The sequence below is a fragment of the Diplotaxodon limnothrissa genome, linkage group LG14 (assembly GCF_057381915.1).
Source record: "Diplotaxodon limnothrissa isolate DT_005_m linkage group LG14, D_limnothrissa_male_GT1.1, whole genome shotgun sequence".
Lineage (NCBI taxonomy): Eukaryota > Metazoa > Chordata > Actinopteri > Cichliformes > Cichlidae > Diplotaxodon > Diplotaxodon limnothrissa.
In genome coordinates, this window is record NC_140609.1 from 13,859,406 (window position 1) to 13,871,777 (window position 12,372).

Genomic DNA, 12,372 nt, shown 5'->3' on the forward strand with positions numbered 1-12,372 from the left:
GGCTCACCTAACCTGCTGATTATTTGTGTTAAACTTCCTACTCAGCAGCCATATGACATATTAGAAAACGTGTGTCATATCTCTTTAAGCAGGTGTGGCTTGGAAAAGGTCGTTGTACCATGTCAAAACACAGTCAGGGGTTAAAGTCCTCCAAATGTCTCTTGTTTGAACTCAAGTGTTATGACACGACACTTTTCCTGGAATATCTTTGTTTCTCGCAGTGGAAAAAAAAAAGACATTAAAACACAGGAGTTTGTGGTGTGTTATCATGTCAATACGCTAACATAAGGTGTTATTGACACAGCAGGATGATTTTTAAAAACAGACTGGAGCCACTTCTTCATCATGTCTATATGTTGTACATCAGTAACCTGGGATACTGAAGCAGATGTTAGCAAATCAAATCAGAGGGGTTTACCACGGAGCGAGATTATTGGGTTAGCGAGCTACGTTGAGCTTAAACACAGAGTTTTCAGTTTCGCCGTGGCAACACATGCTTGAAGAAGTGAGGAGCAGGTGGAGGAAATGATTCCTTCATTTACAGCTCGGTTTTAAGAGCTGGAACGCATTTTATACGTGCAACTTGTTAAGCTCAGCAAACTGTGCACCACATCGTCACCGGAGCGTGCATGCATTCAGCCGGTGATACAGAAAGTGCATAAATGTTCTTATACTGCCAGGTCTCTGCTATACACCTGTTCAATCAATACACTTTATTTGACTCTGATCTGCCGAGAAATCAAAGAGATTTCCACGGCTCCTTTATTTTGCTTCGGGGCAGTAACCTTTCATGTTTCAAAGCACAGAGCTTCGATGAGCAGCCACCACACTAGAAATAAACATCAGCACCGAGAGCGCACTTAGCAATAAAATAAATACATTAACTCGAGTTTAAATGCTTATTTTTACCGCTCTGAGTGTTAAATCCTGAGATTATTACCCCCCTCGTATTATTTGAAACTGTGTGACATTTGACTGCTATAGTTATAGTATAGTTGATGTTCTTTAAAGATTTTATCTCCATCATCATCTGATAACGTCTCTGACTGGAGCAGGCAGCGCTCACAGGGACTCTTTCGTGTAGAGGAAGAGTCATATGATGCGTGAAATGCTCCTTGTTAAGTGAGCGCTCACCGAGAATGACGCAGAAAGTCGGGCTTAACAGAGAAAGTTGATAAACACTGTCATCTTCCACCCGGGGTTTTAGGTTGGGTCAAGCCAGCTAATGCCGAGAAAGCCCAGCTTTGATGAGCTTACTTCAAACTAGCAGGGAATTTTCAGCCCCAGACATTTATGTGTAGAGGAGACCTTTGTTATTGTGTCAGCAGTAAAAAAAAAAAAAAAAGCTTTCATTTTCATGCTGACATTTGGTATTCGTGTTGGCATGGTGACCATCAGGGCAGGACCTCTGGACTTATTATTATTATCCTGAAATGAGAATATTGTATTATTTGAAATGAAGAAAACCTGACAATGACATAGTTTGTCACATGGAGTAAATGGAGTTGTACTCTTATAGTGCTTTTCTGCTCTGTTTGAGCACTCAAAGCGCTTTCTTACTACAAGCCTCATTCACCCACTCATACAACCATTCTTTTTCTTTTAAGCTAACTCTGATGAATGCATCAGGTTCAGTATCTTGGCCAAGGATCCTTCGACGTGCAGACTAAGACTAGAAGAGCCAGGGATCGAACCTCCTGATTGGCAGACCTCCTTGCTCTACCTCCCACGCTGCAGCCGACGAATCAAATACAGGCGGCTGAAGCAGCCCAATTCCCCTACCGCGCTCTTCCACCGGTGACGTAGCTTCCAGTCTGACTTTTGACCTCTGCTGCGACTGAAACAAACAAGCACCCCGTCTCCACCTTTCACTGTACCGTGCTCGTAAAACTCAGCAGGGAACTCCAAAACAACCTGTAATTCAGAGTCATTGTTATTGCCACCAGAAACTCCGCAGTGCACTTTGTTCTACTTACTAACCAGTCACTCACGTCCCGCTCCATTATTCCACGCAGCCAGCGCAATGAGGCCACAAACCACCACCCGCCGTTTCTGCTCCCTCAGCGCCTTTAATGGTCTCGCTTTCGTGCTCGTCTGCGTGTATCCCGCATGCATGCGGATATCCCTCGACAACTTCCTGCGCATTCTGAATCGCAGGATGTCAAAGAAGATGACGAGGACTCGAGACAATGAGCGGCGGAGGGGAGCAGAAGGAGGCAAAGACAAAAGATGAGGGAGAAAGAGAGGCAGGAAGACGGCGTGATTAAAAAAAACCCGCCTGTCTACAAAGACCCCTGCTGATTCCTGCTTGTGCCCAAAGGCCGCGATCTTGCTCCTTGCCTGAATTCCAAAGCTGCCGTGACACCAAACGGAATTAAAAGATCGTGCAGGCCTGGGGGACAGGCCTTCTGCACTAAGAGCAGGTTATTTACTTCCTACGAATCAGCCCAAGGATTAATCAGACTCTAGTTAAACATCCAGCTTCTACTACTCCTCCAAAACACCAGGAACAGGACTGCAAACTCAACCAAAACAACCTTAATGCTGGCAGTTCAGTTTGATAGAAAATAAAGAGAACATTAACAGTCAAACAGTCAAAGCACTTTTATATCCAGATACAGGAGTGCCCTCAGTATGGACAATTAAAGGGGAAGGATGAGGCAGACAGACAGTCTGATTTTAAGGCCTTCATTATGTAACATGCGTACAATGTGGTGTCACTCTGTGGCTCACTCTGCATATCCCAACCGAGGAGCTGGTGCCCCAGAAATGTTCCTCAAGCACTAATTATGGTTCCTATTGGTCCATAGATTACTACCTACGCCAGCTTTCAAATGAAAAACCTCTCCTGTCCTCTGGGAGCTCAGGGACCGGGAGCTGGCATCTTGGACATTTCGGAGCCTGAAGATAAAAGATGATAAAAACTCCCGCTGGTGTTCATTGTGTTATTTACTCCTTTGTTTTCACTAAAGCTTTGAGGCTACGATTCAACCCAAACCAAAACACAGAATGACGTTTCAGACGAACTCCCCCGGAGATTTAATCCGCCTAAACTCTAAATGAAAGACTCGGTCGCTGTTATGAGACTAAACATGTCATTAAAAGTGCTGAGTGCTATCAGGTTGCCCTGGTTCGTGCTTTTTATAACCCCGAGTGGACATGACAGAGGGGATTTTGCACACAACAGAAAGGATCGGGCAGGAAGTTCTCAGGATGAGCGTGGTTAGAAAACCACAGAAGACATTTTTTAATTTACGCTTAATTTACGCCTTGAACTTGTCTCAACTAACAGCAGATGATTCTGGAGTCATTTTTAAGTTGTTGTTGTTTAACTCAGTGGGTCTAAGCCAGGGTGGGCAGAGTAGGCGGGGTACTTCTCCAGTACAAAGGGGTTATATGGTTGGATAAACTCAACTAATCGAGGGAATAAAAAAAACCCAAAAGTTATCATTTAATTAAAGAGCTGAGTGGACAAAAGGTTGAAAGTCAGTTAAAAGTAATGTGTAAGATGTATAAAATGGACAGTTTTTGTCTTGTATACTGTATTTCCATGTATGTTTGCAGGTGTTTTAGTAAATCCCTGCACCTATTTCAAATTTTCCTGGCAAAACATAAACAAACGAGAGGTACACCGAGAGCTCTGCACACTGCTCTATATTACGGATGTTGAAATCGGTCTTCAAGGGAAAAAAATAGCATGTCAGCTGAACTAAGTGCATGAAAGGCTAAAACAGTATGTCGTGAGGGTAAATCAGATAAAGAAGCGTTGGGAATAATCTGGGAATGCCTGGATTCATTCATCTGCAAAAAAGCATTGAGGCTATGATTAGGGGTTATTATACCGAGTCATTTTTGACACTAAATAGTCCAAACAAACTTGAACATATCACTGATAACCAGCAAAACAAGACATTTAACAGAAATAATAAGATTCTGTTCCAAACGGTAGAAACAAATAACATAAAAAAAGTTTTACATCTAAGGTGAGCTTGTTAATGTGAACGGACGGATGAAAAAAAAAGGGGAAAAAAGGAAAAAGCTGGTGAAAGAAACAAATATCTAAAAGCAGGCAGGCTGTTGGGATTTCTATAGAGGTGAAAGCCAGCCACCCAGCAGATTTAGGCAGCTTTAGAGCACAACAGATCAGATGAGATTATCTCTCGTTGATCCCTGTAAAGCAGACAGCACATTCATTGATTCCTGCACCTCCTGCCGCAGCTCTGGATCCTCAGTCAGAACCCCCCCCCCAACAAAAACCCCCAAAACAAAACAAAAACAACAACCACGAGGAACAAAAAGCAAACATAAGCATTTCCTCTCATACGGGTGACAAATCCCAATGAGTATTATCTTAAAAATTACACCTTTACGAGGCGGAAACTGACTCCATTAGTACGAAAACAGTAGTATGATCTGCCGACAACACATCAAACTTGGGCTTGTTAAAGCTTGCCTGAATATTTTCACCCTCCTTTAATGGGAGATACACTAGAGCAAGACAAAAACACCTTTCTGCTCAGACACATTTACTTCCCCCTCCAGTTTCCTCGGAAGCTGGAGCAACTATGTGCCTGCATTACGTTGCCATGCTGGCACCTTCCGCAGGGTGTGATCTCAGGAGCCTGACAGTGACCCAGTGACCAGGATTGGCTCGAGATGCACAAAGCTACGCATGCGTCTTTCCCCAACTTTAATCCATACTGCTGCTGCGACGGGCTGGCGGAGAGGGGGCCAGACTGGATGAGACCATCTAGAGGCAGCGAGGCCAAATACCTACTGTGCACATTTAGGCTGTGTGGACTGCACTGTCCGATTTTAGCAGCAGGAGTGGATTGGGAAAAGCATGTTGCAGCACTACCACGCTGCCTTGATTCAGCTGACCTACTTTCCCCCACCGCTTTCCCTCCTCTGCGCCTGGTCCGGGGCAAGGGGAGGGGAGACCACCAAGCAGGAAGCAGCAGGCTCCACAGCACACACACACACACACACACACACACACACACACACACACACACACACACATACATACATACATATATATATATATATATATGAGTAAAGATACACAACATTCATTATTCATCAGCAGCCATGAAAACTAAACACAAGGAAGGAAGACAGGCAGTTACCTTGGTTTTACAATTTCACCCATTTTCATCGTCATTTTTTATTAGTCCTTTATTTATCCAGGTAAAAAATCTCATTGAGATTAAAAATCTCATTTCCAAGAGAGACCTGGCATCATCCCTGGTCCTGCCTTAAATGCAGGGCTTCGGAGGCACTTTACATACATGATACAGCTCCACTGAGCCCCCCTCCTGTGTGCTTTTTTATGCAATAGTTATCTGAATTCAAAAGGCCACTGACCCACATCTCCACAGCTCTTTTGTTGTACAGTGGGCTCGTTTTGTGTCTGCTGATCTCAGACAGACGTGTGGGAAGGTGACAACAATGTGGATCCAAAAAAAAAAAAAAAAAGCAAAGCAAACACGGGATAGGCCTGATCGACTCAGCTGTCACACGGTGACTCGTTTAAAATGAAGGAAAATTTTGGCTCCCGTGTCATTTCTTTCTCTCGCGTCAGACGGAGAGAAATAGTGACACAGTGCTGTGCATAGTTTAAGTTGACATGACTTTTTAAAAACCTCCCACCAGCGCCATAAAGAGGCTCTCAGCCCGGGACCTCCATCCCACACTCTCGGCAGAATAACGTTATTATATGACTGTGACCTCCTGTGCTCCGTACCTGCACTCTTTCAAAGTTTTCCCTCTCCAGCTCCAGGCTGTTGGCTCCTCCGGTCCGTCGGATCACTTTGGGGATAGCGTTGGGGACTTGCTGCATGGAGTTTTTTACTCGATCCATTGTCGTCTGAGGCAGATGAAGAACAAACAGCAGCGGGGGGGAACAGAAAGAGAGGCTTTTAGCTTATAACCGTTCTCTAGGCTACAGTGAAGTAGACTCCGAACTGCGCTAACTATGGCGGGCAGCCGTCCATGCTGCGCTGCTGGACTCGTCGCCCCCGTTCACAGAAGCATTTGGCCTCTGCGTCCACCACCAACACCACCCCAGTCAATGACAGGAGCAGCCTGAGCGGCACCAACGTAAAGTTCGCGCACGAGCTCACCGCGAAGGGCTCACTTCCGCTTTCACTTTTTCAAACTAAAGTTCCCAAATTCCGACAGTTAGCGAGGACGTAAATCTCACATGTGGAGAGCGGAGATAGACTCAGCTGTTACTTATATTTTAACTTACAGCTTATATTGTGAATATACACTCACTGGCCACTTTATTAGGTACACCTTGCTTTATTTCTTGTTTGCAAAGATTCAACAAGGTGCATGAAACATCCCTTAGAGATTTTCCTCCATTCTAACATGACAGCATCACGCAGCAGATCAGTGATGAGAATGTCCTTGTGCACCACATCCCAAAGGTGTTCTATTAGATTGAGATGTGGTGACTGTGGAGGCAATTTGAATACAGCGAATTCATTCAAGAAACCAGTTTGAGATGATTTAAGCTTTGTGAAGTTGTGCTCAGTTGGGACTAAGGGGTCAGAAATGTGCCAAGATAATATCCCCCACATCATTACACCACCAGCAGTCTGATCAGTTAATACAAGGCCGGATGGATCCATGCTTTCATGTTGTTTATGCTGAACTCTGATCCAACAACTCATCACACGAGGCAACATTTCTCTCTGGTGAGTCTGAGTCACAGTTTCCTCTTTTTTGTGACACCCAGTGTGGTCTTCTTCTGTACCTGAATGTTGTGCATTCAGACACGCTCTTCTGCATGGTACCTCGGTTGTAAACAAGTGTTGTTACTTTTGCCTTCCTATTAGCTGGAAACAGTGTTGCAATCCTCCTCTGAGCTTTCTTTTTCATACCATTCTCTGTGAACTCTAGAGATGGTCGTGTAAGAAAATCCCAATAGCTCAACATCTCGTTAAATTCTCAGACCAACAACAACATCATATTCAAAGTCACTTAAATCAGCATTCTTCTTCCCTCTGATGGTCAGTTTGAACATCAGCAGACCATCTTGATCAAGTCTACATGCGTAAGTGCGCTGAGATGCTGCCATGCGATTGGCTGATTAAGTAAATGTTAACAAGCAGCTGAACAGGTGTACCCAATGAAATGGCCAAAGATCAAAATATTTTAGTTTTACTTTTAAAAGCAGATATTTCTTCAACCAGTTACTTGTCATGTTTTTGCTTTAAAAAAAATTAAATATGAACCAAAGTTAAATATTATATTTTGCATTTTAAGCCAGGAGTACGTGCCCCCTCTGGATGGCAACAATTCTGAGTAAACTGATGGACGTCCATGTGTGGAATTGTGTGTAAATAAAAGCACAAAATTCACCTGACTCATAGTGTTTGTCATCAACGGTGATGTGCAAACCTCACAATCTCTGAAAAATGAAAAGCCTTTAATCACAAAGTCGTGGCAGGAAGTTGCTGCCATTGTAGGTACCATGACAACTTTCAGCTGCATGCTGGGCTGTTATTTGGATATTTTCTCTAGTAACGGCCTTGGGACTCCTCCCTGTGTTGTCAGCCACTGGCTGAAGCTCTAGCAGTCCCCGCCCACGCCATCAGTTAATATGTTGACATTTTTCTTTTTCTGTGGCCTTCCCCACATTCAGCTGTCTTATCGTGTCCTGTCAAACAGATATAGAAACACTAAAAGAAAATATTCAATGTGATGATTCTGGAAACATACGCCACAGAAATGTTTAGTCTGAGACTAAGATACAGATTTTTCATCGCTGAGATTATTTTTTCTAGGCAGCATCCAGTTTATTGTAACTCTCTCAGTCACTGATCTGATGTTAACTGAAAAAAGGGCTTTAATCTATTTATGTTCATTCTTACTAAAAAGATGATAGTGTTAACAAACTTGCATAAATAAATAAAATATTCACATTACTTGACAATATTGTCACAATGTTTCTAGTTTCATTCTTGGCAGAGTGAAAACAAGTTGCTTAAAGAGAAGCTGGCCCTGCTTCTGCTCCTTTACTATCTGCAGATGACAAGCAAAGCAAACAAAGGATAATTTCCTGTCAGTGATTCCTTCCTATCTCAGCAATAAATCAACACACTGACAACCTTTGCTCTGTGTCCCCTGAGGGCCGGGAGGAGCAGGTCTGCCAATGCCTGACTCAAAGCTGCCCTCTGTTGATTACATGTGGGAATAAGTACATACAAAAATCAATACAAAAGCAAAGAAAAGAGCTTTATGCACAATAAACGTAATTATTTACTGCAGTGGATCCAAGATGTTCTGAGAGGATTTTATTTGCTTTGTTTTTAATTTGTATTGTTAACACAGTTTGTACAAATCTAATGAGCTTAAAAGTCAATATGTGAACTTTAAACTCTCTTAGACAAGCTTTCTTATAATTTCTCTAAGTGGTTTTCCGGAATAGTTCTCCAGGCTTCTTGAAGGACATTCAAAGCTCTTATTTGGATGTTGGCTGACTTTTGTTCCATCCTCTCTAACAATGATCCCACACTCCTTCAGTAACGTTGAGATCCGGGCTCTGGGGAGGCCAATCCATGACTCATAGCATTCCGCGGTGTGATTTTCTATACAGGCATGCTTTTTCTTTGTTGGCTGTGTGTTTGGGCTCATTGTCATGCTGAAATAGGTAGCCTTTGCCAATCAGATGTTTTCCAGGTGCTACATATGGTGGATCAAAATCAGACAATGGTTTTGATACTTCTCCCTGTTTCCCCTCATAGCAACCACCCTTCCACTGAGACCATGTCTGATGAGGCTCCAGCGAACATTAGATCCTAGGTGGTGGCTTCCACTTCTCCAGTTTCCTCCATTTTTTTTAAGTGCACAGTTTGGACCTAATAGCTGATTCCCAACGAGCTTGAAAGATCTTCGGAAAGCTTGGAGAGCTATTCCTAAAGACCACTGGTAAAAATTGACAAGAAAGTCTGGCTGCTTGGAAGCAAAATATAAAGAAATAAGACTTTTGCACAGCAGTGTAGTTTTGAGTAGAGCTGCTAACAACTCGCTTTAAATGTGACAGGGGCTCTGCACAGGGGGACAACCCCACAACATGTTGGGTTTATTTTTCATTTTTTTAGGAGAATGCCTTTTTTAATGTGAAAACAAAATCCCCACGTCTCACTTTACAGCCTTCAAAGCTGTCATTAAGTACAGCATTTGAATAAACTGTACATTAAATAGAAACCCCCACTATAGTCAGAAGGGATGGATAATGGACAAAAAAGACGAATAAAATCAAACGTGCCCAGCCTGTCTTTACAGTACATTATATATATATATATATAGTGTGAACATAAGGTGTCAGAATGAAGCTGACAAAAAAGGGAGAAAAAAAATGTGACGAATGAATCTCGCGAGATTACCAGTGTAACGGAGGACTGGGGCTTGGTCTTGAAGTTTTCAGATGCATCTGTAGATGAATCATAACAGCATCAAGATGTCGGGACGATCGGGCCGCGCTGAGACGCGAAGTCGGGCTAAAGACGACATCAAAAAGGTGCTAGCGGCCATCGAGAAAGTGCGCAAATGGTACGTAAGCGATCCGCGGGGGGACAATATGGAGGGAAAGGTATTAGTAGACCGAAGCCCGATATCTGCTGCGTCGCACAACAAACTTCAGTCGGAAAAGTTAGATGATTGACGGAGACGCCGACCAACCCGTGCTCCAGTTTGACAGAGGGGGCGGGGCTAGCTGAGTTTTTCCGCCGAGAGCTGTCAATATGGCTTCAGCCTGACATGCGGAGCGCGGCTAATTCCGGCTCGCTGTCCCGTTAGTCTAATTACAGTGTAATTCATAAACACCCGCGGACGTTTCCCCGGGGGTTTTAACCCTCTCCTGCACTGTGAGCGATGCCTGTTAGTGGGCACATTGTGATATTTGTGCAGCTGTCCATTGTGTGCTGTTGCAGAGAGAACACGTGAGCGTGTATGCTGCATGTCATGTTAGAGACTGAGGCTGTAGACCAGGTGAAAGCGGAAGGTGTTTCCTGAGCTCCTGTCTCAATGTAATCAAACTAATCACATCCCCAGGGAGAAGAAATGGGTGACAGTTGGTGACACGTCTTTACGTATATTCAAGTGGGTGCCAGTGACGGAAACAAAGCAGGTGTGGGCCTTTTGTCATGTGTAGCTTATTTTTTTAATAACCTTATTTTGCTCACAGTTCTTGAAACTGACAAATTGCACTTCCATTGTCAGATATATCGCACCAAATCCACCGGTGGAGAAGTTAGAGGCTTGAAAGATGTGGTCCTGGAAAACACCAACTCTCTACTGGATTTTACTGGTATGTTTGAAGGCTTTTAAAAATAATTTTTAAAAGGTTTGCTGACTTGTTTTGTACTTAATGCTGTCTAAATTAAAACAACAATCTAAAAGAAATTAGTAACAGTACTGCTCTAAAGGTGGTCATACCAAATATTCAGTTGCAGTTTCATGTATGTTTGCACGTCACAGTAATTCACTGGACCTATTGCTCATTTCATGAAGAAATGAGAGGTTGCTCGAGACTAATGCACAGTAATATATATTTCAAAAATGCTGTAAAAGCTGTAACCTCATGTTCCGTGCCTTTCCCTTCCTCTCTGCGCCAGATGAAAACAGCAACCAGAGCTTCCTGTCGGACGTTTACCAGCCTAAAATGGATAACAGCAGCAGCACCTCCAGCTCGCAGCAGGTCAGCCCTCCTCATGCCTCCAGCCTGCGAGCTGAAGACTCCCAGCCTCCAATGCTCGGCCAGGAGAGCGTGGATGGTATGTGGATAACATGCACTGCATCACATTTGTTGTGACGGTGCGAAAGCTTCGATAATCAGTATATAATCTCGCTGCCTCCTTGATGATGCAGAGCCAGTTCACTCAGGACAGGAGGGCACAGATGAGCCACCCACTCTCATCAAGGAGGACCTTCTATCATCAGGAACTGTCAGACGGAGCACCCCAGACACCCAGGTTCACTGCGTTAAAAATGAGCTCAAAGAAGACCAAAAAGCATGTTCCTTTGTTAAATCATTCCTAAAATTATTGCAGTCTAATTAAATGTGTTTCTTTTCATTGAACAGGAGGAACTGGATGAATCAGGAGCACCTCCCTTAAAGAAGATTTGCACAGGAGAGAACGCTGTTCTGAGATAGCTTATTTATGATCGTTTTGTCAAAATACACACAAAACACGTCCTCAGTTGTTGTGAGATTAGCAAAGCTTTGACAATTATTCTGGATCTCTTCATATATTTACGCAAATATTGCTTATTTTAAATTCAGCTTTTAAGAAAATGTGTATTAACTGCAAAATCTTCTATTTTCCCCCTACTTTAATTAATATTTGAAGTCATGCTGTGTTTCGTTTTTCATCTTGAAAAGGACGGGGGGAGCATTTTGAACTGTATTTCGCAGGCTTTGTGTATTTTCATGCAGTTGCCGTAACTGTCTGATTTTCCTGGTAGCCGCAGCTGAAATTATGCATGTTTCCATATGCTGTTGCTTTATTCTGAAGGTTTATTGGCGATTTTGAAAAGGTGTTATTTGTGAAGCTTTATGCAAATTGCTGTTTTTAGATGTGCCATTGTGTATTAAATACAGTGCCCTCCTTTAAAAAAAGAAGAAGCTTCTTTTGGCTTATCACATGCAAGAATATGATTTTTATTTTATTTATATATATATATATATATATATATATATATATATATATATATATATATATATATATATATATATATATATATATATATATATATATTATTTGCCCATGTTTATAACTGAACACATTTGTTTATAACTGAACACATTTTGTAAATCATAATAAATGCGACTGTTCATTTTAACTCACTGAAGTATGGTTTGGAGATGGTGGCTCTAACAAAATACATTTTAACAAAAGGTGGCAGAGCAGAAGATGCTCAGATTGTCGCTGGGGGTGAACAGCGTGGACAGGCTGAGCATTTAGAAAGTTAGAAAGTCAAAACTGAGACAGTTTGGAAATGCAGAGAAGACAGTAAATAAACTGAATAATGTATGTTTAACATGGAGCAGCCAGGCAGGAGGAAAAGAGGAAGAGCACAGAGTAAGTTTTGTGTAATTAAGGAGGGCATACAGAGGGGCTGGCTTCACAGAGCAGTATGCTAGAAATCGGGGGAGATGGTTAACTGTGGCGACCCCTAAAGGAAGCAGCTGAAGACGAAGAAGATCCTGCTAAGTTAGGATTTATACACCATGAGGATTCCCAGTAGTGGGTAACCTATTGTTTAATCAGCATATTCAAAATGGAGTCCAGACAATGGTTTTAAAAATTAATTCGATAACTGAACAAGACAGCTCCTCGTTAGATATCGACAAAACCC

The 12,372-nt window shown here is 42.7% G+C and overlaps 2 protein-coding genes across 2 annotated transcripts in view; one reads left to right on the forward strand and one right to left on the reverse strand.

Annotated features, from left to right (window-relative positions):
* Window positions 1-6,058, reverse strand: part of hip1 (huntingtin interacting protein 1) — a 51,249-nt gene extending 45,191 nt beyond the window's left edge. The window contains exon 1 of the mRNA XM_085371327.1: window positions 5,747-6,058. Coding sequence (XP_085227453.1) covers window positions 5,747-5,863 — 117 coding nt within the window. The 5' untranslated portion in view covers window positions 5,864-6,058. The remainder of the gene's footprint in view (window positions 1-5,746) is intronic.
* A 3,340-nt stretch (window positions 6,059-9,398) lies between these two features.
* bcl7bb (BAF chromatin remodeling complex subunit BCL7B b) lies at window positions 9,399-11,658 on the forward strand. Its single transcript, XM_085370944.1, has 6 exons — window positions 9,399-9,564; window positions 10,066-10,141; window positions 10,234-10,321; window positions 10,629-10,787; window positions 10,882-10,985; window positions 11,096-11,658. The coding sequence occupies exons 1-6, from the start codon at window positions 9,452-9,454 to the stop codon at window positions 11,165-11,167; spliced, it is 612 nt and encodes a 203-aa protein (XP_085227070.1). The 5' UTR covers window positions 9,399-9,451; the 3' UTR covers window positions 11,168-11,658.
* Window positions 11,659-12,372: the final 714 nt, after the last annotated feature.